This window comes from Phalangium opilio, unplaced genomic scaffold, assembly GCF_054372755.1.
Source record: "Phalangium opilio isolate 3A_F unplaced genomic scaffold, DU_Popi_V2 ptg000329l_1, whole genome shotgun sequence".
NCBI classification, from domain to species: domain Eukaryota; kingdom Metazoa; phylum Arthropoda; class Arachnida; order Opiliones; family Phalangiidae; genus Phalangium; species Phalangium opilio.
In genome coordinates, this window is record NW_028324226.1 from 3943139 (window position 1) to 3967383 (window position 24245).

Here is a 24245-nt window from a genome sequence, read left to right on the forward strand (position 1 = left end):
TCTTTGTACGTATAACTTTTGGTTTAATTTACTTTCGTCGTAATTACTGAAATACGGAAACTTTATTACCGCAGAGGAGATGCTCCTCTATACATTCACGCGCAATTTTTGATAACTGGACGCGCCTGTTTCCCAAAAGTTAAATAAACACAAGAGTGCATTTTGATGTAAAATATGATGAACTTTAAAATTTAAATAATGTGAAAACAATGTCTTACTCTATACGGATTTGAAAATAAAGCGCGAAACTATACGGAAAATCAAACAATACATTGCGGGGAAGTGCATTATGATGATACGAGGATTATTTTAAAGGGAGAGTGAAGCTTTATAAACTTTGAGAAAAGTTACAATATTAAATAGATGAACAAACGGTTATGTAGGGTAGTGCCAAGAACTATATTTTGAAGTAGTACTGCACAAAGCGGGGTAATTGTAACATGATTCTGCCCAACCAACATCATTTTATATTTATTATAGCAAGGTTACTAGACCGAATCACATACGCGATAAATAGTTCCCTCAACATCACTCTATTAGCGCTTAACTATTTGCCAAGGCGCATGCATACGCTTGTGCGTTATTGGGCCGCGTCAAGACAATCAAGGTTTGTGGGTTGATTGCTGAGGATTTAGTACCAAACATTTATAGAATTCACTCTAGCAAGGTGCGTTGTCCATCTGAAATTTGATGAGAGGGAGAGCAAACAAAAAGGTGCATGAGCCTGGGAAGAATCATGTTACATAAAGTTTTAAGAGGATGCAGAGTGTCATCCTTCTTCTACTATCTCCTTCTGGTAGCAGTGTTGCATTCCTATAGTAGAGCTCTATTCGATGAAAGATGAGCTTGATATGTCCAATGTATCTGCCAGACTTCAGTGTATCATATCTTGGGATTTTAGGTTGAGTATATTAGCAAATCCAACCTACTGTTTAAATAGTAAAGAACTAATTTGGTTTTCTTAAGAGATGTGATTGTGCGCCCTACACTCGACTCTAACTATTACCGTTAACCTCAGCAAGTTTTCATGGAAAGGAGAAACCGGGTAACACCGCTTAGGAAAACTCCTTTAGTGGGTAGAAACTCGCAAACTCTACGCGGACGGGTTTCACCCGATGCCACAGTCCGGGATCGAACCGGGGATCCTCATGCTGTCATAACCACTACGCCACCTCACCTTCGGGAAGCTAAATGGCAACATTGTCCAGAAACAATTCTAGGTGCTTCTACTAATACGATGGTGTTATGCAAGATGTCAGCTATTTACAAGTTCTAGGAGAGAAATTAAGCGAGTGGTCTCAAATTACCTTTAATTAAGGTAACCTAAAGAACCGTGAAAAAAAATTTTACGTTTCATCTTCCCTTCGGAACCAATACCGTTAAAAAAATCCCTGCTTTTTTCCGGTGAAATCCAGACAATCTTACGTCATAATCCACATCCGAAAGTTGCGATATTACAACCTAAGATTACAATTTCTTGTTTTTTCTAGAACAATGCGGAGATTTCTTACTCTAAATCCTCCCCATCTCCACCAAGAAAAAAAAAAATTCTACTTCAATCGAGTGGATAAACAACCTTCATCTTTCTCTCTTTCTGGTGTAGTAGAGCCGCTCTCCGTCCTCTCTCTCTCTCTCTCTCTCTCTCTCTACATCTTTCTCTCACACACACACCAACTATAACCAACCCACGCTCAAGTTTCTGCCAATAGGACACTAGGAACGATATTCTCGCTTAAAAGTCCGTCGAACGCCAAGTCGAAGGAACATTCGACGCAACCTGTTACCCGTGACACTACACATTCCGGAAACGTCCCTTAATTGATGGAATAAAGCGGGAAAATTAAATCAAGCGGAATTACAAGAAATAAGTTAATTTTTAGATAAGATTGAGATACACGTCTGACCGATTCCTTTTTCTTGATTATAGTTAAAACTATCAAGTACTTACGATAACTTAGGAAAAAATTAAGTTTTTATGTTCGGATTCAATTTCGTTGATTGCGAATAAGTGACATACTATTATAAAAGTTCGCTCATCTTTTGATTCCCGTTTTTTGTCAGAGATAACACGTTTGTTTATAGAGTGGGAAATTCAATTTTCCACAGATCAAAGGTAAGCCGATTTTGTCAATAATCCCAATTCCAATTGTGTTTTTCTGGAACGTATACCAACGTCGAACTAGGCTTTGTAGGAACTTTCTTTTCGAAATGAGGTCTTCTTTGCCTTGAAGCATTTCAAAGCAATAGCAATAACTAAAATTGAAGTCGCAATAACGCTTTCCAATGTTTATTTTTTGTAGGTTTTATAAAGTTATAAAATAATATCGAAAGGTCTCTCTGAAATTAAGGGGATGTTCTTTGAACTTACGATTTCGAGTCGATAATGTAATTTCTATGACATTTTGTTCTAAGGGATACCGTTTTCAAGTTAAGATTGGAGTGTTTTACGGATGACCCCTTAAATTTAACACGTGAAACTGAAAGACAATGATTTCTAATTTAATTAAGGGGTCATCCCTAAAACACTCAAATCGTATCTTGAAAACAGTGGCCCAGGCGGCAAAATGGAGATAGAAATTACATTTTCGATTCGAAATCGCCGTAAGAACTAAGAACTCCCTTAATTTCTGAGAGATTTTACGATTACCGAAAGGTTACGAGCATTTTTATATGACGTATAACCTCATAGAAAACAAATTTAGGGGTCAAAGAAGAGGGAAGACCTGCAACTATCAATCAAATAGTCTTTTAGACCTTGGACAATATTTGGAAATTATCGGGGGAAAGACATAATTATTTTGGTAAATTGTTGTTAGTAAAATTAGGAGTAAAAAATTCGTTCGTTGTGCAGAGAAATTTCAATATTTCCTCAGTTCTTTAATCGAGGGGCTAATCACTGTCAAAGTCCCGGTACACCGAATCATTTTAGTACTCTCAAGGGGTAGGGCTTTAAAATATTACGCGTAATCAATATGGTACAGTCATGTACACCGATTACACTGAGTGACCGGCCCCTCGTCTTTAGTAAGGTTGAGTCCTACATATTTCTGGAAATTCATATGAACCCTGAAAATAATCTAGAGGCTCTTAAGTCTTTGTGAAGAGAACAAGAGATTAAGAGAAGAAGTATTTGATTTAACTGTTGTATTGGTCCTTCAATAATGATACGTTCATGGTTTCATCTACAAAATAACGCGAAATAAACAATTTTTTTTTGCCTCAATGCTGCCCTAAATATTTAGTGAAGCACAAATATACAAGAGAAGAGACCTCGAAAATCGTATTTTCGTAAAATTTCGGCAACTAAATTTCATTTAAACATAAGTTCATAAGATATGTTCCATAAGTCTGTTACTGGTTACAAACTGGAGCTTGTCATGAAGTGTCTTAGGTCATAGATTCTTGTAAAGCGACGCCTGGTGTGGCGCTGTCGAAGGCTTAGTAATGCAGACTAAATAGGAAGATGGAAGTCCTGCAAATCTAACCGAGTGTAGTTCGCTTGTCGTTCTTGAACTAGCTCGAGCTGTAAGTCTCTAGTATTACGAAGTATAGGTAGTGTTATACTTATGGATGGAACATATCTTATAATCTTATAAACTTATTATTTAAACCATAAACAAGATAGAGTAAGTTTTTCTCTCCACTTAATCCAATTTCTCTATGTGGATTTGTAAATCTTTGGAATAAGATACTTTTGCAAAATGTTTAGCCGTTGTCGCCAGCACAATACTGGATCTGTTCGGGAATTCCGGTTGGGACCGCTTTAAAGGGATTATTCTATTGTTGTTTCCACTCTTATACTTTCTTCTTTCGACTGCTTTTTTTTACTCTTCGTTAAATTCTTATTGTTCGACCTTTTTTTTCTTAGGCAGTTTTAGGCCTAACAAGAAAATACTACATTTTCCTTCCCGGGGTGAAGATTTATTTTATTAATTGCTGAAATGCAGTTTCGTAGCTTCGTCATAATGACGTAAAACCAACGAGTGTATAATTAAGTGATTTTTCTCTATAAGTTTTATTGTTGCTAACTTGCAATTGTAACGACGAACGAGATGAAGATTTTAGGGATAATTTTACTCTCCTTTCACTGTTTGTTCCCTTCAACAAGTGCCTTCAGTTTACATTTAGTTTGATCAAGAAGTTATATCTAGTATCTCAGAGAGAAGGTATAAATTCGCCAGATTTCCAGCTTTATCTCCAGTCCAAACGTAGGTCCGGAGTTAATCCCCGTCTCTAAATTACAACCAGCATCTCATTGGTTCTTGAAAACTCACGTCAGCGCGACGATGCGAGTGACGAAAATTACAGTCATATTTTCCGACTGAGGAGAGGCGAAATAGCCCGGCGCCTCCTTTTACGTCCCCCCCTTGTATTATGAAAGGGGGACTGGGACTATGGCGCGCGAATACAAAGGCATCTTATACCTTCGCTAAGTTTGATACTGGTTACTGAGGGTTAACTGAAGTAATGTGGGTCAAAGGTCATATATGCTCAGTTACAAGGTTAACGGAGAGTTTTCATAGGGTTAAAAACAGGGTGTTTCTGAAAGGTCTGTCAGAAACTAAGGGAGATGTTCTTTGGGCAATTTTGAGTCGAAAATGTAATTTCTATGACATTATGTTGTCCGGGCCACAGTTTTCATGTTCAGTTTGGAGTATTTCACTGTTGATCCCTTAAATTGAAACTGAAACACAATGATTTCTAATTTAATTACGGGGTCATCCCTAAAACACTCAAATCGTAACTCGAAAACAGTGACCCCCTTAATTAAGGGGATGTTCTATAGGTGAAATCAATTTTGAGTCGAAAATGTAGTTTCTATGACACTTTGCAGTCCGGGCCCCTGTTTTCGAGTTATGATTTGAGTGTTTTAGGGACGTCCCCTTAATTAAATTAGAAATCATTGTCTAAATCAGGTTCTTAATTAAATTTCAGGGGTCATCCGTAAAATACTCCAATCTCTACTTGAAAACAGTGGCTCGGACGGCATAATGTCATAGAAATTACATTTTCGACTCAATGTTACCCAAAAGAACATCCCCCCTTAATTTATGATCCAGACTTATCAGAAACGAACTGAATAGGTTGGCATCTAAATGTAGACTCTCCTTTGTACCCAATAGATCATTTTGGTGAATAGATCATCTCGTTGTTTGAAAACCTGAATTGTTTTCTTAAGACGGAATATTGATGGGTATGCGAACAACAAAGACGTTAGATATGGCTTCAAACGAAAGAGCTTTTGTGGACTGGAAACTTTGAAGCCCTATCTAAGGTCTTTGTTGTTCACATACAATGTCAAACAGACGATACTATACGGCTTCCCTTTAATTTCTCACGGACGTTCCCGAAACACCCTGTATAGTGAGTGATTCAATTAGAACACTACACTATAAATTGGTAAAGGGAATCCCTTGTTGGAAAGGTGCATGATCTCTAAACTTCATTACATTACGTAAGCCTCAAAATTTGCATAATGACTAAATTAAAGACATTTTCGTATGAAAAAAATTATCGGATGGTTCATTTAGAACGAGAGATAAATTGGAAAATGAGAATATGAACTCGGTTACGAATCATTTATTGGTGAAAGAGTTTGCCAGCAATCGGAACAAACCACTTATCTCATAGTGTAGAAATTTATTGGCCGTCATTAAAACATGTTTCTTTACTATAATTTATAAAAGCTTTTAGTCTGATTAGTTTTAAACTCGTAATTTAGCCTATTTCGGAATTATTAAAATTATAAATTACTAAAGTACAATTTGCCATTTCAGAGTTTCGAATATATTTCAAATATTATGTTTCTAGATTTTAAAACTTATTGATTTCTCGAAACTTCGATTTCATACGCTATAGATGAAATAACTATTTCGGTCTAGCGCGTTAATGGCTCAACAAAATTAGCTACCAGGAAAACTAATTATAAATTCGAAAATTCATTTTGAATTAAAAGTAACCAGATGAGGTGACTTTCGGAATTAAGAAATTTTCAGTGATAAATGGATTAAATGGGTTTCCACTTTCCACGTATTTACTATTTAGATGTTCAGGAATACATACAGCTAATTGGAATCATTGCGCCCTCATATCTCCCTTGTTAATTTCTAACCGGGTTTTGAGGGCGGGGCTTGAGTACTCAAACGCGCGTCTTTCCAAGTGTGATTTCATGGGTTTGTAGCAACGCTAGGTCAACCTCACGCAAGGTGCAGCGAGACAGATTATTCGCGAGGTAAAAATCGTCATACACAATGATAAGTGTAGCACTTCCCACAAAATCCGCCAAGATACGTTGAGAAAACGGGTACACACTGATCTCCTATAGGTGTATGTATTCCAAATGGTAAATATAGAACGGTACAGTTAACTTTGTTCAATGAAAGCTGGTCAAGTAAGCGCGCCTTTATCATATATACTCACGCAATATTTAGTCCATTTGGTTTGAAAACCATTTTTTTTATATTGGCATTGTGGCATCAATAGCCAGAAGGGGATAATAGAAGAGCGATGCCACTATGTGTCCTCTTAAGTAACATGTTTCTTCCCAGGCTCACCCTTTTGTTTGCTATCTCACTCATCAAACTAAGTTCAGATGGGCATCGCACCGTGCTAGAGTGAATTCTATAACTGTTTGGTACTAAATGATCTAAATCCTACGTAATCAACCCACAAACCTTGATTGTCTTGACGTGGGGCAAAAATCCATGTACAAGCAAATGCGCCTTGGCAAATAGTTAAGTGCTAATAGAGTAATGATGAGGGAACTATTTATCGCGCGGTTTAGTAACCTTGCTCCAAATGTTAAGCGATGTTAGGAAGAATCATGTTAGAAGTACCCCGCTTTGTGGTACACTTCTCTCGAAGAGAAGCATTAAATACTTCTACTATAGCTCAAAATGGTCAAAATCTCACTACTGCAATCGGATCTCTACAAGCCTAACTCTTCAGATACAGATGGTTGTAATCGAAGAAGCCTTTTTAGGACGAATTTCCACGTCTCAGTTTTCTAAAGAGTGTTTTCACTCTCTTCTTAACTTATTATTCATTAATTGAAGTCTGAAAAGTTTTCTTTTACTTTTTAAGAACGCGTACAAGACTCGCGTTTAAGTTAAATTTGGGGTGTAGTACACCGTGATTGCAGAGCCTTTGAAGCGAGAACTGAACGAAATGTCGAAAACTCGCAAAACTCAAAGCAGTGCTCAAAGTTCCTTGAGAGGTCAATTTCAACACCCGATGACGTAATCATTTTTAGCTTACTCTTTTCAACTTCCTGGGTTTTAGTATGCGAGATGGGGCAACGCGATGAAACTTAGCCCATCATGCAAATGCCTTTAATTTCGACACACTTGGTAAAATTTACGCGCCTCGGTTTGTAAACAACCCATCACTATACAGTACGGGCTCTTCCCAATTAAACCAAACACTTCCCGCAATTTCTTACTTATTTTTAGCCAAATACACTTAATTTATGCAAAAATTTTTGGAAAAAAGTTTTAAAATTTCTTCAGATTTAATAGAGTTTAATTAGATTAATGTAGCACTTGAACGAACAACTTTTTTACTCAGTTTTTTAAAGTTTCAAAATTCGCTCGCAGTAAAAATATCTCTGAATATTAAAATTTTTCTTTTAATAACTTAGAAAGTTTAGAATATTCAAAGCACCTCGTGGATTCACCATAGATATATATACGGGTCTAGATACACTTCCCCTCTGTTAGGCCCTTTAAAAAATGCGGAGGTGAGAACTAGCAGTCGACGCTTTACGGCGGGGGAATTAGATCCAAACGCCATCTATTGAGAGTTTCAAGAAACAAAAAAACGAAAAACTCGAATATGGAAAGCGCGGGAAATTCAAATTAGGCTTAACTTTTCAAATAGCTTTACGTATTTCTGATCTCCTTTATACGTGTAATTATGTTCTTAAGTGAAATAAATAGTTTTTATGTAAAAGAAGTAGTGTTTTTAATGAAATGTTAGTGAAATAAGGCATTAAAGATGGTTAACAGTTGTTCTTATTTACAAAATGATTTGCTTACGAACAGAATAAGAGGACCTCCCCTTCAGATTAGGAAATAGTTTTACTTTGAACAAACATTCGCTTAAATCTCTTTAAATATCAGCTGTTATTGCAAAGCATCAGCACGCCCGCTGGCAAAAGTTATTTATCGAATTTTTTAGCTTTCAAAATTCAGCGATAGATGGCGCACTAGGTATCTTCCCCCGGGAAAATCGCGTCGACTGCTAGCTGTCATCTCCGTATTTTCCCCGATTCAGTAGGGTATCTAGACCCGTATATATATCTATGGGATTCACTATAAGCACTATTTATAGTCTGCTACCACGAACTTTCTCGTGACGTCACACCCTCGTATCTTTTACCAAGGTTTTGGCGAGCATATTGGAAGTCGTCAGCTCAGCTGGGCCATTCAATTTAGATTATCAATATTGACGTCACGTTTCCGTAGCTCCTCCCCTCTCAGTACCACTCTATAGATGGTGTGCAATTAGAGAAATTTCCTCCCTCGTTTCATAAACTGTGCTTCAGGGTTGCCAGTCATTTGTTATTAGAGCATCTCCTGCGGGTTTAAAGCTGAATCGAACTGAACTACAAGCTTTCATTCTGTTGAATTGCACTCACGAATGACTGGCAACACTTGTCTGCACACTTTCTATAGAAAACCAATTCTCTCTGCTTATGTGATCAAATTTGGGTTGACTACTTAGTCACTGAAATATCATACAATTGATAAAATGACACTCATCCCTTCCATATGAGAAGACTTCTAATTAGTAAGCGCCGTATGCAAAGCTTCTACACTCTTGCTATAAAGTGCAATTAGCAAAACATAGCGAAACTATAACATTCGTGGGTTTAGGTATAAACTTCAGAATGAAAGTAAGTCGCTGTAAACTTCTCTTGATCGAGGGTTGTAAGAATTAATTATACATGGTATTAGCTATAATAACTTCCTACATATTATATTCAAAAAGCCAGAGTGGTCGGACATTAAGGGACACTATATATCCTCTTATTACTTTAGTTATGTAACATGATTCCTCCCAGGCTGACCCTTTTTGTTTGCTCTCCTGCTCATCAAACTAAGTTCAGATGGGCATCGCACCCTCCTAGGGTAAATTCTATAACTGCTTGCTACTAAATCCTCAGCAATAAACCCATAAAAACCTTGATTGTATTGACGTGGGACAAAAATCCTGCACAAGCGCATGCGCCTTGGCAAATAGTTAAGCGATAATAGAGAAATTATGAGGGAACTATTAATCGCGTATGTGATTCCGTTTAGTAATTAACCTTGCTTCAAATGCTCTGATGTTGGAAACAATCATATTACAATTACCCCGCTTTGTGATACGCAATAAAGTTGGCTGAGCACTGAAGTTGAAGCTGAGAAGAAAACCATTCATTGTCCAACACCTCGACAGAAACACTGATAGAGAAAAGATTAATTTCTAGTAGATAGGCTTAGCAACTTTTATATAGAACCATCAAAATGTGGATAAAATAAATGATAGCCAATAAAGAAAAGCGAAGGAACCTAGCCAGGGTTATCTCTTCCCGTCTTGCTTGAAATCTTAAGTGGTATTAATTTGCTTGTGTATTCAAATTAGGGAATTAAGGACACGCTTCGGAACTAAGAAGGGAGACTAATAGCTTTTCTTTTAAACTGAAGCTAAAGCCCAAGATTTAATAGCCAATTAATAATTTCTTTACCAGTAATCTTTGTAAATTAATGGATGGACGTGATTCAAATTATAATTAAGTAAATTGTTTTTGTGTTTGTTTTTTTATCTAATACCAAGATTTTTAAACAAAACGAGGGGCTTACAGCCAATGAATAATAGAATGAAATCCGTGGAATTCGACCAATCATGACCTTTGACATCGTTATCTAATTAGAATTCAAATTAAGGAAAGAAATTTCTGTCTTTATAGAAACTATTTTATGCAATATTATTTTTATTTACGAACGAACATTGAACCGAGCCAGATACAAAGGGACCCCTACCCATTCTTTTATAAACCATAACCATAAGTTCATAAGGTATGTTCAATAAGTTTGTCACTAGTTACAAACTGGAGCTTGTCACGAAGTGACGTAGGTCATAGATTCGAGGTAAAGCGACGCCTGGTGAGGCGCTGTCAAAGGCTTAGTACAGACTAAGTAGGAAGATGGAAGTCCTGCCAAATTAACCGAGTGTAGTCAATTTGTCGTTCTCGAACAAGCTCTCAGTAGCATTACGAAGTATAGATAGTGTCATACTTATGGAATTAAACATATCTTATGCCATAAGAAATAACCAACCGCCAAGCTAATGACCATTAAATGGAAGATCATTGTGTCTCTTCATCATTCTTTTCATTATTTTATTTACTCGCGTTCAAGTCCAGTCAGCCTAGGAGGTAGTTTTCCTTGAAAGGTGGAAGTCTATTTAACAATAAAAATAAACTGTCCAAAACTAATTGTAGTTAATGGTAGCTAAGGGTCTTAATACTCGCAACTGAGTTGCTTGAAGACAAACAAATGGGTCTATAAAACAGAGTGTTTCTGATAAGTCTGGCATTTAAGGGGATGTTCTTATTAGGGCGATTTTTAGTCGTCAAAGTTCTATGACATTTTGGCGTCAGGGCCACACTGTTTTCGAGTTATGATTTGAGTGTTTTAGGGATCACCCCTTAATTAAATTAGAAATCGTTGTCTTTAAGTTTCTTAATTAAATTTAAGGGGCCATCTCTAAAATACTCAAATCATAACTCTAAAACAGTGACCCGGACGACAAAATGTCATAGAAATTACATTTTGGACTCAAAATTACCCAAAGAACATCCCCCTTAATTTATGACAGACTTATCAGAAACACCCTGTATATGGAGGACTTCTGAAGACTTCGTACTCAGCACGTGAACGCACCATTGGCGCGTGCAGAACACGCGATTGCAGCCCGCCCACAATACAAGAAGATAATATTAAAATTAAATTGGGGTTAATTTTTAATTAAGTTGTTTGTTAGATTCTTCTATGGAATATTACCCTAAAAATATCCAAGATTCTGATGGAAAATAGAAGCACTCGCTTTCTGGCGTCGAAAATTTCCGCATTAGCAAAATTCTATACCGATATCATCCGTTGCTAGGGGTATGAAAGAATCTTCCATACATCATGAGATAAACACGGAAGAGTTTGATAGTAACGGTAGGTGAGTAAGGTGACAAGGTGATATTCATTGGGGGCCACACTATGGCGACCACCATAAAAGGGAGAGGAAAAAGATCCGCGGGAAACAGACGAGAAAATTTCAATCGTAGACTTTTCGCTTTTTTGAATCTTGGCCTTTGTTTGAATCGCGATTAAAATTAAGTCGTATTGTTTTGATCGAGACATATTCCTGCGCGGCTCTAGTGAATGAATGAAACATAAATATAAGAAAGGTACACGGTAGAATGAAAGATTGGAAATCTAACGTACTAAAGAACGTAACCTTCAACTGTATAATTCATCTAAATTTGTGATCTCCAGTTCGGTTATGGTTATAGTAAGCCCAATTTAATTGAATACACTAATTGAATCCTTTTTAAGAGGTTGACTCGCGTTGAAGCCAGAAAATTATAGAGAAAAGCATTGGCCTTAACAGAGGGAAACCTTACATGACAATCGGGTTTCGAAACATTATGCACAAAAGCTGGCATTCCCTTCAGGATTGTAAAAATCGAGCATTCATGATTAACTTAAGTTCACCTTTGACTTCGTACGTTGATGATAACCTTCCAAGTACGGTTTCGCGGTCGTTGCATTGAGTTCCAGTCAGTTACAGTACAACCGAATTCTATTACTCGGGTCACGGACAAATAGAGTATGTTTCTTTCTCACCGTCCCAAGTGTCCGAAAGCAAAAACAAAAGCTACCAACACACCGCACACCGTGAAAGGTGCATGACGCGAAATAAACATAAATGGATCTATATTCCCACGAGTTGATACACTCCTTTGACTTCGAAAAGGTTGTAACTCAGCTATAAAAGACTATCGGGGAAAACGAGCATATTGAAAGCGTGCCGATAATAATTATCCATTTCATAGAAAGGTTAAGTTAGATTTGAAATAAAGCGAACAAATAACAATAGTTTAACCGCATTATTTCTAAATTGAAATTTTTACAGGTTAAACCATAAGTTAGTAAGATATGCTCCATAAGTTTGTCACTGGTTACTGAGAGCTTGTCTGAAGTGACGTAGGTCAGATTCTCGTAAAGCGACGCCTGGTGAGGCGCTGTCAAAGGCTTAGTACAGACTAAATAGGAAGATGGACTTCAAAACTAACCGAGTGTAGCCTGCAATTCTTGCTTGTCGTTTTCGAATTAGCTCTCAGTAAGTCTCTAGCATTACAAAGTATAGGAAGTGTCATACTTCGGAAATTATCTTATAAACTTATGATTCTATATACTTAGGAATTAATTGTTTCGTTATTATCAGCCTCTTCTGGTTGTAGTCGTTAAAAAAATGTGTTGTAGTTTTGTACGCACATAACAACAAAACTGGGCAGTTTAATACTACTTATAATACAGGAATTTCATTACGAAGTATAGGTAGTGTCATGCTTATTGAACATATCTGATAAACTTATGGTTAAACCAAGCTGAATAGAAAATAGCAAACTTTGAGTCGAGAGTAAAATTATATTGGTCTAAAATGTCATTTAGGGATTTACCTCTTCAAGATGCGATACCTGTTCTAAAATATATCATTTCAAAATATCCCAACATAAATTGACAGAAAGGTATACAAGGATGATGCATTGGAATAGAGGAAGTTGAAAGCGGGTAATGTATTTTGCCTACTTACTCCCTGGACTCCTGGAGTCACTTCAGGGAATTTGGGTCCGCAGTCTATAGATTCCGAGAGGTCAAGATGTATAGAAACGCGCACGACAAAACCAAAAATACACCTAACCCTGGACCAACAGCCGGACTAAGTCGGAGCAGTCTTCGGATCTTCGGGGATTTCAGTTATACCAGAAGCATATAATACTTCTCTTCGTGAAAGAAGTGTACCACAATGCGGGGTAATTGTAACACGATTCTTCCCAACAGCAGAACATTTGGAGCAAGGTTACTAAACCTAATCACATACGCGATAAAAAGCTCCCTCATCATTACTCTATAGGGCCTGGCATAGATTTAATTTTAGAAGCAGGAATGGAGATCAGAGTAATGGGCGCGCGTCATAGTCCCGGACCCCCTTCCACGGGGGTATGAAAGAAGAGGCGGGTCATAGCGACAGAGGTAAAAAGGAAATACGTATTCTTGGAGGGAGGGCTCTATACCGGGCTATGAGTCGGACTGAAGTAAATCGTTCTCCATTCCTACTTCTAAAATAAACCAATCTCTACTAGGGCTTAATTATTTGCCAAGGCGCATACGCTTCAGCCATTTTGTCTCACGTCAAGACAACCGAGGTTTGTGGGTTGATTGCTGGGCATTTAGTGCCAAACAATTATAGAATTCAACCTAGCACGGTGCGATGCCCATCTAAATTTTGATGAGCGGGAGAGCAAACAAAAAGGTGCATGACCCTGGGAAGAACCATGTTACATAACTAAAGTATTACGAGTATACAGAGTGCCATCCTTCTTCTATTATCCTCTTCTGGTTATACTAAAAACCCCGCTCGTATATCAATCAATATTGACACGATTCTTGCACTTGTTTTCCATTTGTAAATGTCTGCCTATACCGAGACTTATCCTCTATCCATCTCTGATCAAGGAGAAATGGGAATCTAAAGTTTGTGTTCCCGGAAAGATGGCCCAGGAGATTTTTTTTTTACCTTTTCGCTTCGGTTTCATTTTGTAAAATACTTTCAACAGTAGGAGAACTCTCCAAGGATGTACTGATGTAGACAAAATATATTTTCTGATATTATATCCCCCTCGGTTAAACTAAAAACCATAAGTTCGACACTTGTTACTGGGAGTATAGGTTCATAAGATATGTTCCATAAGTTTGTCACTGGTTACAAACTGGAGCTTGTCATGAAGTGACGTAGGTCATAGATTCGAGGTAAAGCGACGCCTAGAGAGACGCTGTTAAAGGCTTCGTACAGACTAAATAGGAAGATGAACTGCAAAATCAACCGAATGTAGTCAATTTTCGCTTGTTGTTCTCGAACTAACTCTCAGTATTACGAAGTATAGGTAGAGTCATACTTATGGAACATATAGCCACTACGTAGGCAACCCTCAGTATCGAGACATGGAAAGGGGTTGACCCAAGCCGTCTCCGCGTACTCTCTGAACCCAAAGCGCCTAGAGAGCAGGCAATGTTTTACCCCCATGTCTTTCCCTCTTAGTTACATGGATGAGGCTTATTCTGGCATCGTTTTAGGAAGTGTGTACACTTACAGAGTATATCTTATAAACTTATACGAAAACTAAGAGCCAAGAAAAAAAAATCGCTTCTTCAATAGGTATTCTTGAAAGACTCGACTTAAGTTCCGAACTTTCCTTTCGGAAGTTTCAATTTTATTTGGTCAACAAACAGACCAAGAAAGGAATTTAATCATCCCTTTTTGTAAGCAGATTAAACAGGATTTCAAAACATTTGCTTTTCGTTTTTAAATGAAACTACAGCTACATCCATTCCTAACAACCTTCGTAAACTTTAACAGATTAAATTTAAATGTCAATGATTGGCCAATTTATCCTCTCCGCGGTCATTTTGAACTATGGCGGTCAGAAAAGTAACTGAACCTTTCCTAACGCGACAAACATCCATCGTTTCACTGACATTTTGTATACATATTTTTCAAACTAGGAGGATTAATACCATTTACACCAGGAGTCCAGGCTGGCTACTTGGTACTTCAGTTTGAACGCCAATAAGCCTGGCCTCCTGGTGTAAATGGTATCAATCTGAAAACTATACACGTTTATTACGTGTATCGTAGAGATATTGGGGCAATAAATATTTCGTACTATTCAAAAATACCTAGCTATTATTTTAAATTAAATTCCGTAACTTTCAATATAATAAGAACTTTATGAAAAATCAAAAAATTTAAAAATAAATTTTTGAAGCAATTTCAAAATTAAACATTCCATTCTCGAAAGACTCAAAACCATTGAAAGGATTTATTTTAGCGGTCATTTAACTAAATAATGAAAAAGAAAAAAAGTACGTTTCCAACCAACTTAACGTATAATAGCTCATCTTCATTGATAGTTAATCCTTTTTCATTTTATTAAAGACAAAGGTGAATAGAAAGAAATTTGGCACTACAGTGAATGAAAGTTTTCTGTAGTGCCCAGTATGATATGAACCATCCCAAGACTCGATCTCTTTCTCACAAGCTTCTCTACTCGACCAATAAGAGCTCTTCTTTAATATAAGCCTCATTTAGTGTAAAAAAGGGCAGAGAGACATGAGAGGTGGTTGAACCATAGCCGTCTCTACGCACTCTCTCGACCCAATGCGCCTAGAGCGCAGGCGCAGAAAAGCGAGTTGGAAGGCAATGTTTTACCCCCTGTGTCTTTCCCTCTTAAGTTGCATCGAAGAGGCTTATTACGCTACCGTTTAAAATCTCTCTCAGACAAACATTGTTCAGTGTAAGTCGACTATACGCTCTTCTTACTGCCTCAGTTTATTGTCAGTTCTATTTGTATTTGATTAAAAGCGTTTCAATACTTCAAGAAAAAAAGGTAAAAGGCTTTACTTTGAAATCCCCAGAGACTTCGTTAAATTTCGGATGCCGCAGGAAAAAAAAAAACTATTTTACGGGAGCAATAGAAAGTTTGCCCAATTAAATATAAATAAAATTCTAGCCTTGGAAGTTTTGATAAATAATTCCATTGTTTCGAAGTCTTTTTAGCCTCGTTCGCATTTCCATTCAAGTCAATTACGTGCAGTTTATTTTGTGTTTCTCTCGCACGGTGTTTCCGTTATGATTTCTCGTGATTCTGACAATCAATTTTGCGGAAAATTCCCAATTCTTGTCTATTATACAATCTTTCCCCAAATTTATACTTATTTTGCCTATATGTCCGTAAACTTTCTCATATTTTCAAACTGATTTTGAAATTTAAGTCATCAAATTTCACGATGAAATGATCCGCTGATTCAGCGAGCGATGTTTCAGTCCAGCATAAGTTCATAAAATATATTCCATAAGTTTGTCACCGGTTACTGAGTGCTTGTCATGAAGTGACGTACGTCATAGATTCTCGTAAAGTAACGCCTGGTGAGGTTCTGTCAAAGGCTTAGTATAGACTAAATAGGAAGATGAACTGCAAAACCGAGTGTAGTCAATTCTCGCTTGTCGTTCTCGAACTAACTCGAGCAGTAAGCCTCTAGCATTACGAAGTACAAGTAGTGTCATACTTATAGAACATTTTTATAAACTTATGATCCAGTAAGTTAGTCCATTAATTCAAAATTAACCTAATACTTTTAACATTTCTACCTATTTAGTATATATCAATTGCAGTTTGGGACACAGCACATGTAGTATGGTTCAAAACCAGTTTATTAAATGATTTTGATTAGGACTAGTTTTTATATTCCTGAACTAGGGATTACTGGTCCTTGTAACCAGTTTATTAATTGCAAATATATATAGGAAAGCTAGGGGGTTCACTGGTACCAAGAACTAGCTTAAAAAACAAATTCTTATTTCCCAGAAGGATCACCAGTAATTTATTTACCCATTGACATTTTTTTCTCTCTCTCGCTATAACAGAATTCTAAACTCTTGCAGAATAAATTCATAGATCCACAGGCATAAATCGAGCGTTTTAACTTAGTTATACTTAAGTAAAAATATTAGAGCCTCCATCGGGACCGCTTCTAGCCAGTTTAGGTCAAGTTGAAACTGCATTTAATCGAGTATAGTTGGTCGAAACAAGGCGTACAACGCCCCAAAATTAACGTACAAGCAGAAGTGAGATGAGACTAGAAGTGAAGGGCTCTAGCATTGGTAATAGATCATGGCATTAGTGAACAAATTTGAGGATTTTATGCCGCTTCCCACGCGCCTACGCTAGAGAGAAAAAAATTGGTCGAGTTCCAAAAATATTTCTTACCCCCTTCCCCTCAACCTAAAGCGGCGAAACACGGACGGGGTGCTTGAATCTAGTTCGGCGGTCTACCACCGCGAGCGTCTCACGTTTTGGAGGGGAAATTCAGAAACCGACACTAGAGGGCCAACCGTTGGTGTGTTATCAAGAATATTCACTTTCGCCGAGTGAAGAATTTGGTTAGCTCAGTACTTCTAGTCTCATCTCACTTCTGGTACAAGTATATATAGTTAAAAGCGATATAGCTATATACATAGGGCCCCTTTTAAACTACCTACATCCAATTTGGGGGTCTAGATCTAAAAGGGCCTTCCCCAATAACATTATATCCTCCTTTGCTATGGCTTCTTGATGTGGCATCGATATAAAACATTTTTATGTAACAGAAACACCGAAAATTCGCTTATATTGAGGTATCCAGAAGTAGATTAACTGTAAACTATCAATGTTTCATAGTATTTGTAGAAAGAAGTAACTGAGGGGCTAGTCAATTAGCGAAATATGTGTACGTGCATGGTTGGACCTTTGACTGTACTGCAAGGATTACGCGTTATCTTTAATAAGCGTGCCCTTGATAGTGCTAAAATAATTACATGTAGTCCGTAATCGGTGTACAGGGACGTTGATAGTGACTAGCCCCTCGAAAACATCTCACATTTGTTCGTAAACAAGGTGAGCGAGAAAGATAGTTTTAAGGAAAAAATTTTAAATCTTAGATAATTTACTAAGATAATCACTAATTACTCTCAAAATTTGCAATAATATTAGTCAGTTTCGGTGCAATTTTCAACAAAATTTGTATTTTTAATTTTATCTCCGTATTTTGTGAGAATGTCCGACCCCTCGCTTGTGAAGGTGTATTTATACAGGGTGCTCCAAAAAAGTGTATTAGAACCGAAGAACAGCTAGTGGGTTCTACCAATCATTTTGAGTTGAAAATATTCTATAACCTTTTGACCAAAGGGTCACCACCGTTTGCAAGTTCGAAAGTTTTGGGCCAAAAGGTCCTAGTACATTTTCGAGTCAAAATCGTTCATAGAACTCACTGTACTTTGGTCGTACCACCCTTTTTGGAACACCCTGTATTTCAGAATTAAACGCCTTTGGATCCATCAGGAAATTCAAATTCAGGAAGAGCAGGTTGGTTTATTTTTCGAGGTATTATACGTATATGTCAATCCATCATTTTTGAAGATATTTCAGTTTTAAAAAGATGATTGGTCAACTTGGGTTTGGTCTTTCCGCGTTGGTCTAAAGTAGTCCTAATCAGGGCTGGGTTATTGTAATAGATTCATTGTTATTTGATCTCATAAATGAATTGGAATTAAGCGTCTAAGTTAACAAATTTCTGATATCTTCGGTTTTATCACTGTCTGATACAACAAAACTACACTGCATGGTAAAGGAAGCATTCACTAACTTCTTACCGAACTATAAATCATTTGAAACTCCCAAGTGAAGTTTCAATTTTCTTTCTTTTGGGGAACAGAGAGCGTTTTTATGATAGGTACCAAATTAATTATATTTACGGAGATCCCCTCAAAACCTCGATACAGAAGCGATCTTCGAAGCAAAACATTCTTTGGGGTCAAGTCGTATTCTTAGGAAGCGTGAGTGACCTTACAGTCATAATACTTTAGACGCAACTGGCTTCAATGTAAATTATGTTGAACAGGTGGACATGGTGGAAATATAACGTTGAGGTCATATGGGGTCAATCTTGGGGTCAAATCGGAGTTTTTAAGAAGCATGACCCTAGTGCTAATGTTTGTGACACAATTGGGGTCAATTTTAATTATGGTGGGCATGGTGACTTAGTGGAGCCTTAACCCTTTGAGTTAATTTGAAGTCATACAGGGTCAAGTGACCATAATTGGGTTCAACCCATAATTTTTAATAAGATTGACCCTAGTTCTAATGTTTGTGACATAATTGAGGTCAATGTTAATTGTGTTGGGCATGAGGAGTTAATTTGATGTCAAGTAGGGTCAAGTGACCTTAATTGGGGCCAAGTCATAATTTTTAAGAAGAGTGACCCTAGTGGTAATCGTTGAGACACAGTTGGGGTTAATGTAAATTGGGTTGGGCATACAGACATGGTGTAGCCTTAACTATTTGAGTTAATTTGATGTCATGTAGGGTCAAGTGGCCATAATTGGGGTCAAGTTATAATTTTTAAAAGAAGAGCTAGTGACGATAGTGGTAATCGTTGTACCAATTTGGCATCAATGTTAATTATGTTAATCCTTCAAGTCAATTTGTTGCCATGTGGGGTCAAGTCATGATTTTTAAGAAGAGCGACCCTATTGGTAATCGTCGTGACACAATTGAGGCCAATGTTAATTGTGCTGGGCATTAGGACTGGTGGGTGTTAACCCTTCGAATTTTGTTGCCACATAGGGTCAAGTGGGAATAGATATAATAAGGATATTGGGTGAAATCATTAATTGGTTTTCGTGCCAAAATGTGGGTCCCAGTATAGCAACTATACATTGTTTTGCTATCCTCTACGTCAGTTATTGTTAAACCAAGACTCGCGGACTACTGAACTTTACAAAATGACCAAAATCAATGACTAATATATACATAATTTTTCCACGTGAGGTCACCCACCGGGTCCGAAAACGTTGTTTTACAAGGTTTATTATCGGTTTCAACGTAACTAGATTCGGGCTGATTGGAACATTGAATTCTATACACAAGATAGGTCAAGCACACGTGACGCGTTCTCGTTTCTAGACAAGTTTGTTTAACCTCGCTTCAAAGGATTCCAGACTAATGAGATTGAAATTTTGTACGTCGTCTTTCGAGGAATGTTATTCAAGGGATAAGGGTCGAGATTATGATGTCCCAACTATTCTACGCTTCATCACCGTTATATCAATATTATTAATACAAAGCCTCCATTCATTTGAAAATTCCGCGTTTGGCATATAAACTTCACCAAAGTCCAAACATTGAAAGTACCGTAGAATAAATGGAACATTTCACAAAGAGGATTTAGACTGGGTTTAAATATACTACTAGATTAGGGAATACCCTGCACTGCAATTTATCCAAAAACTACTCATTCTATCAACAAGATATCTGATACGGTGTTTTTCGCATTCATGACATAACTAGACAATATTTATAATTTTGAACTCGGTTCTTTAAAGTTCAAAACTGCCAGCATCTTTTGGTTTTGCATGATTTTGAAGCGACTTATAGTGGTGTGTTGTACTGTAGCTAGGGTCATCCACAAAGGAAGCCATTTAGGGCGCTGATAAGTATTAGGGGGCAGGGGGGTCCTACATAAAGAAAGACTTGGGCCATATATATTCCCTTTCAATAATAAGCAGACTTGAAGAGACTGTTCTAATTTTTAAGCCTTTGCTGCTAGTTATGAATAAAACTCTTCAAATATTTTTTATCTGAACGAAACAGGCTCAGATATTCAAATTATTTAGTGACCATATCAGGGAGTATTCTTACTAGCCAGTCATTAACATAAATTTAATAGAAATGATCCTACCTTTCAATCTTTGAATTAATCGCCATTCTAACTAGGCCTTGTCTTTTGCATCGTTTCAGGATACGTGTTAGGATGTACCGCTACTTGTTGGCCACGGCCTTCTTAGTCATAGCAATCGATTCCAGTCCGGCGTTCCCCTTCCGGCATCCACGAGACGAAAACACTTCAAACAAACCATCCTTAATCCGTACTGAAGAAACTCGTCTTCCCAGACAAATCCCTCGGCAATCCTTCAACTTCGACTTATCAAGCTTCGAACCGGTTAGTACCAGCGACGAATCCACGGACTGGTACGAAGATAACGATGATGATGAAGAAGAAGACAAACTTGTCGTACCCAAGCCGCTTAGGATCCTCGGTGTCTTGAGGAACAAGGCTTCGAGCGGTAGTGGGACTTCCAACGACAACGAGGCCGACCACGTGGTCAAAGAGGTTCCGACGAACGAAGACACGTTCATACCGGAAATGGTGAAAAAGAACCCTAGTCTGACATTCCCAACGAACTATCGGGACTTGTTCAATCGAAGGTTTCAAAGTCAAATACGAAACGGGGCCGGAAGTCAACAGAGTTCGGATCACTACGCCGGTGCTCACGTCAGGGAAATGAAGAGTTCCGGACCGACACTGTCCATCGTGGGACCTTTAGAAGTACTCAGACAGAGCAAACTCTGGGAAAAAGCTAGGAGGAGGCACCAAGCTAAAGAGGAAATACTTAGGCACAATGAAAGAATATTGGCTGATAAGGGCAAAAGAAGCGTTCCCGATTACTATTAGCGAAAAAAACGTTCTCATCACTCTCCCTGAAACTCCATGACCTCCGACCTCTCAAGTTGAATCGCGCCCGACTATCTCATTCGACTGAAATGTTTTTTAGTAGAATTCTTTCAAAAAAACGGGGGGACGAGTATTTCACATTTTGATAAAAAGTAAGTTGCCCAAGTTTTTTTTTGTAACCTTAGTATGACCTGCAAGACGAGAGGTGAGATGGAGTAGAAATCTTAACCCCATGGCAACAAATTCCTCCCAGCATCCTCGATGGGAGCTTTGGTAGGGTGGTACGGTACGAAAACGTCAACAATGCTCCCTGTGGCCGGGAGTGTGGCGCACTCCTGTAAGCCAAGCTTCTGGGCGGCAAAGTTTGAGGGAATACGACACATGTCGGCGATCCTACCCTATAGGTGCCGACTGTCCCGTGTCCGCCGGAGGTGACTTACCCCAATTCCACCTTCCGTCACCTCCCAAGTAAACCTCATTTCCTTCCCTGCTTATACACATAAGCCCTAACGGCCCCCGTCAGTGCTGGGCCGCGTAGGGTCTCCCGCTCAATTCTTCCTGGTGCTCAAGGCCTAACGGCTAAGCACTAGTGTTGTAGGTGGAAAAAAAACCCTGTGTCTTAAAACTAGAAGCTAATTCATGAGAACTAGCTTCTATTTTTAAATGGCGTTACACGGCAGCACTTAACAATCCCCTTCCAAAGGTAGGGGCGTACGCGAGGTACTCTGGGAGATTTTTATTGCCGCAGAAGGCCCACCAACATTCCTACTCCATCTCACTTCTTTCCTCCAAGATTTGGCGCTAAAAAATGTGGCACGAGCTAGGGGAGTTTAGGCACTGATTAAAGCATGGGGCTGAAGAAGGGGGGAATCCAACGAGATGCATTCCCCTAATCTCACTGTTCTCGTGTCGCAAAATGTTACTGCTTTAGCCCATTCTTAATTCTAGCAGAAAAGCAAACATCACAGGGATGAGACCGAATGCTTAGGTTATTTCCTTCGCACCAAGAAGCACCGCTAGAGGCAGCACGAGTTGGCTAGCCAAAGGCTCTGCCTGGCGTTGTCTTTTGATGCGAGGGAATTAACCCGCCTGTGTGTTGGTTTCTCTATTAGTAATTAATGGAATAGTCACGAACTTTTTCGTGAAGTCACACCCTCCTATCTCTTACCTCGGTTTTGTCGACCATATTGGAAGTCGTCAGCTCAGACCATACAATTTATTCTACCGATATTGACGACACGTCCATGTAGCTCCTCCCCTTTCAGTACCACTATAGAGAGCTTTCAGATGGGATAGTAGTACGTCACACCCTCCCAAGTCTTACCGCTGTTCTGATAGCCATATTGGGTGGTCTCAGGCTCATTCCCTGCTTTAAACCCACCAATATGGCAGCGTAAATCATGTCACGAGACTCAGCTCCTCCTCCAACTGAAAGCTCTCTATAGGGTCTATAACGCAGCCCGTTTGTTAGCCACATCGTATGATGTACATCTTCGATGAGGCTCTTAGTTTGACCTGCCCCATTGTTTTTCTTGTAGAGAAAATAGATGTTTAAATATACATTTTCAATTTCTTTAGAATATAGAGACCAAGTTGACAACTGAGGAACTACCTCGAAAAAAGATATGAAAATAAAAACTGTAGCTAGGTTACCAAATTATTGTTGTGTATTCGAAGTCAAGAAATTAAGTTAATTAATATGAATGAACTCTTTCGAGAAAACAAAAACAACAAAATGTGGTTTGTCATAATCTAATAATTGTTTCGGTTTTTCCTAAGCTGTATAAAAGATTTAGATAAAAACTTAAAAACCAATTGTTACCAATTTCCAAGAAAACTCTGTTAAAAAGGAGTTTATAAAAGTAGTGAAAAATATTCACCAATATTCAGAAACAAGTATTTAAATCGAGAATAATAATAAACCCTAACCAAAACGCATTCAGTATTAATTAATTAAATAATTAAATTTTTGGGGAAACGTTGTCAAAATTCAGATTAAATTAGAACAGTTCCGCTAACGCTAATTCAATGTATAAATTTTCAAAAAGTTTATAGTAAAATATAATTAATATTAAATCCTTAAAAGCTCTTTAGAACCTGATCTGAAGCGCGATATGTAATTATTGACGGACTGACTTGGCGACGCATTCTCGCTAAATCAAATATTTATTTTGTATTTATTTAAACTTTAAGTTTATAGCAGACGAAATAAAAATTTAAAAAGTGTCCAAACTTTGAAAGATTTTCTCGCCGTATTTAAATCTAATCAAGAAACGATATCTAGTTTATTAGGGAGAAGGTATAAGATGCCTTAGTATTCGCGCGCCATAGTCCTAGTCCCCTTTTCAAAATACGAACGTAAAAGGAGGCCGGGCTATTTCGCCTCTCCTCAATCGGAAAATACGTAATTTTCGTCATTCGCGTCACGCTGACGTGAGTTTTCAAGAACCAATGAGATGCTGGTTGTAATTTAGAGGCGGGGATTAACTCCGGATCTACGTTTGGACGGGAGATAAAGCTGGAAATGTGGCGAATTTATACCTTCTCCCTAGTAAACTAGATATCGCTTCTTGATCTAATCAAATATTTATTTAGGCGTTTGCAAACACGACGAGTTGCATTCATTTCAGACACGAGGTCTATATTATTTAAATACTACAGAGAATTAGAGAGGTAAATCAACGGCAGGATTATTTTAGGCCTACAGGATTACCAGCAAAATCCTTTAATAAAGGGTGTTTCGATAAGTCTGCCATAAATTAAAGGGTGCGCTGTTTCGGTAAAACTCAGTGGAAAGTGTCAAAGAACATGGGGTCTACAACATTGATCGGCCCCTAAAACAAGGACATAGTCACACATGTGGAGTAATTAGCT

At 38.0% G+C, this 24245-nt stretch overlaps 1 protein-coding gene across 1 annotated transcript; it reads left to right on the forward strand.

Moving 5' to 3' along the window:
- The first annotated feature begins 1680 nt into the window (after nucleotides 1–1680).
- Nucleotides 1681–23585, forward strand: Dh44 (corticotropin-releasing diuretic hormone 44). Its single transcript, XM_089858905.1, has 3 exons — nucleotides 1681–2113; nucleotides 20657–21523; nucleotides 22950–23585. The coding sequence occupies exon 2, from the start codon at nucleotides 20670–20672 to the stop codon at nucleotides 21369–21371; it is 702 nt and encodes a 233-aa protein (XP_089715031.1). The 5' UTR covers nucleotides 1681–2113; nucleotides 20657–20669; the 3' UTR covers nucleotides 21372–21523; nucleotides 22950–23585.
- Nucleotides 23586–24245: the final 660 nt, after the last annotated feature.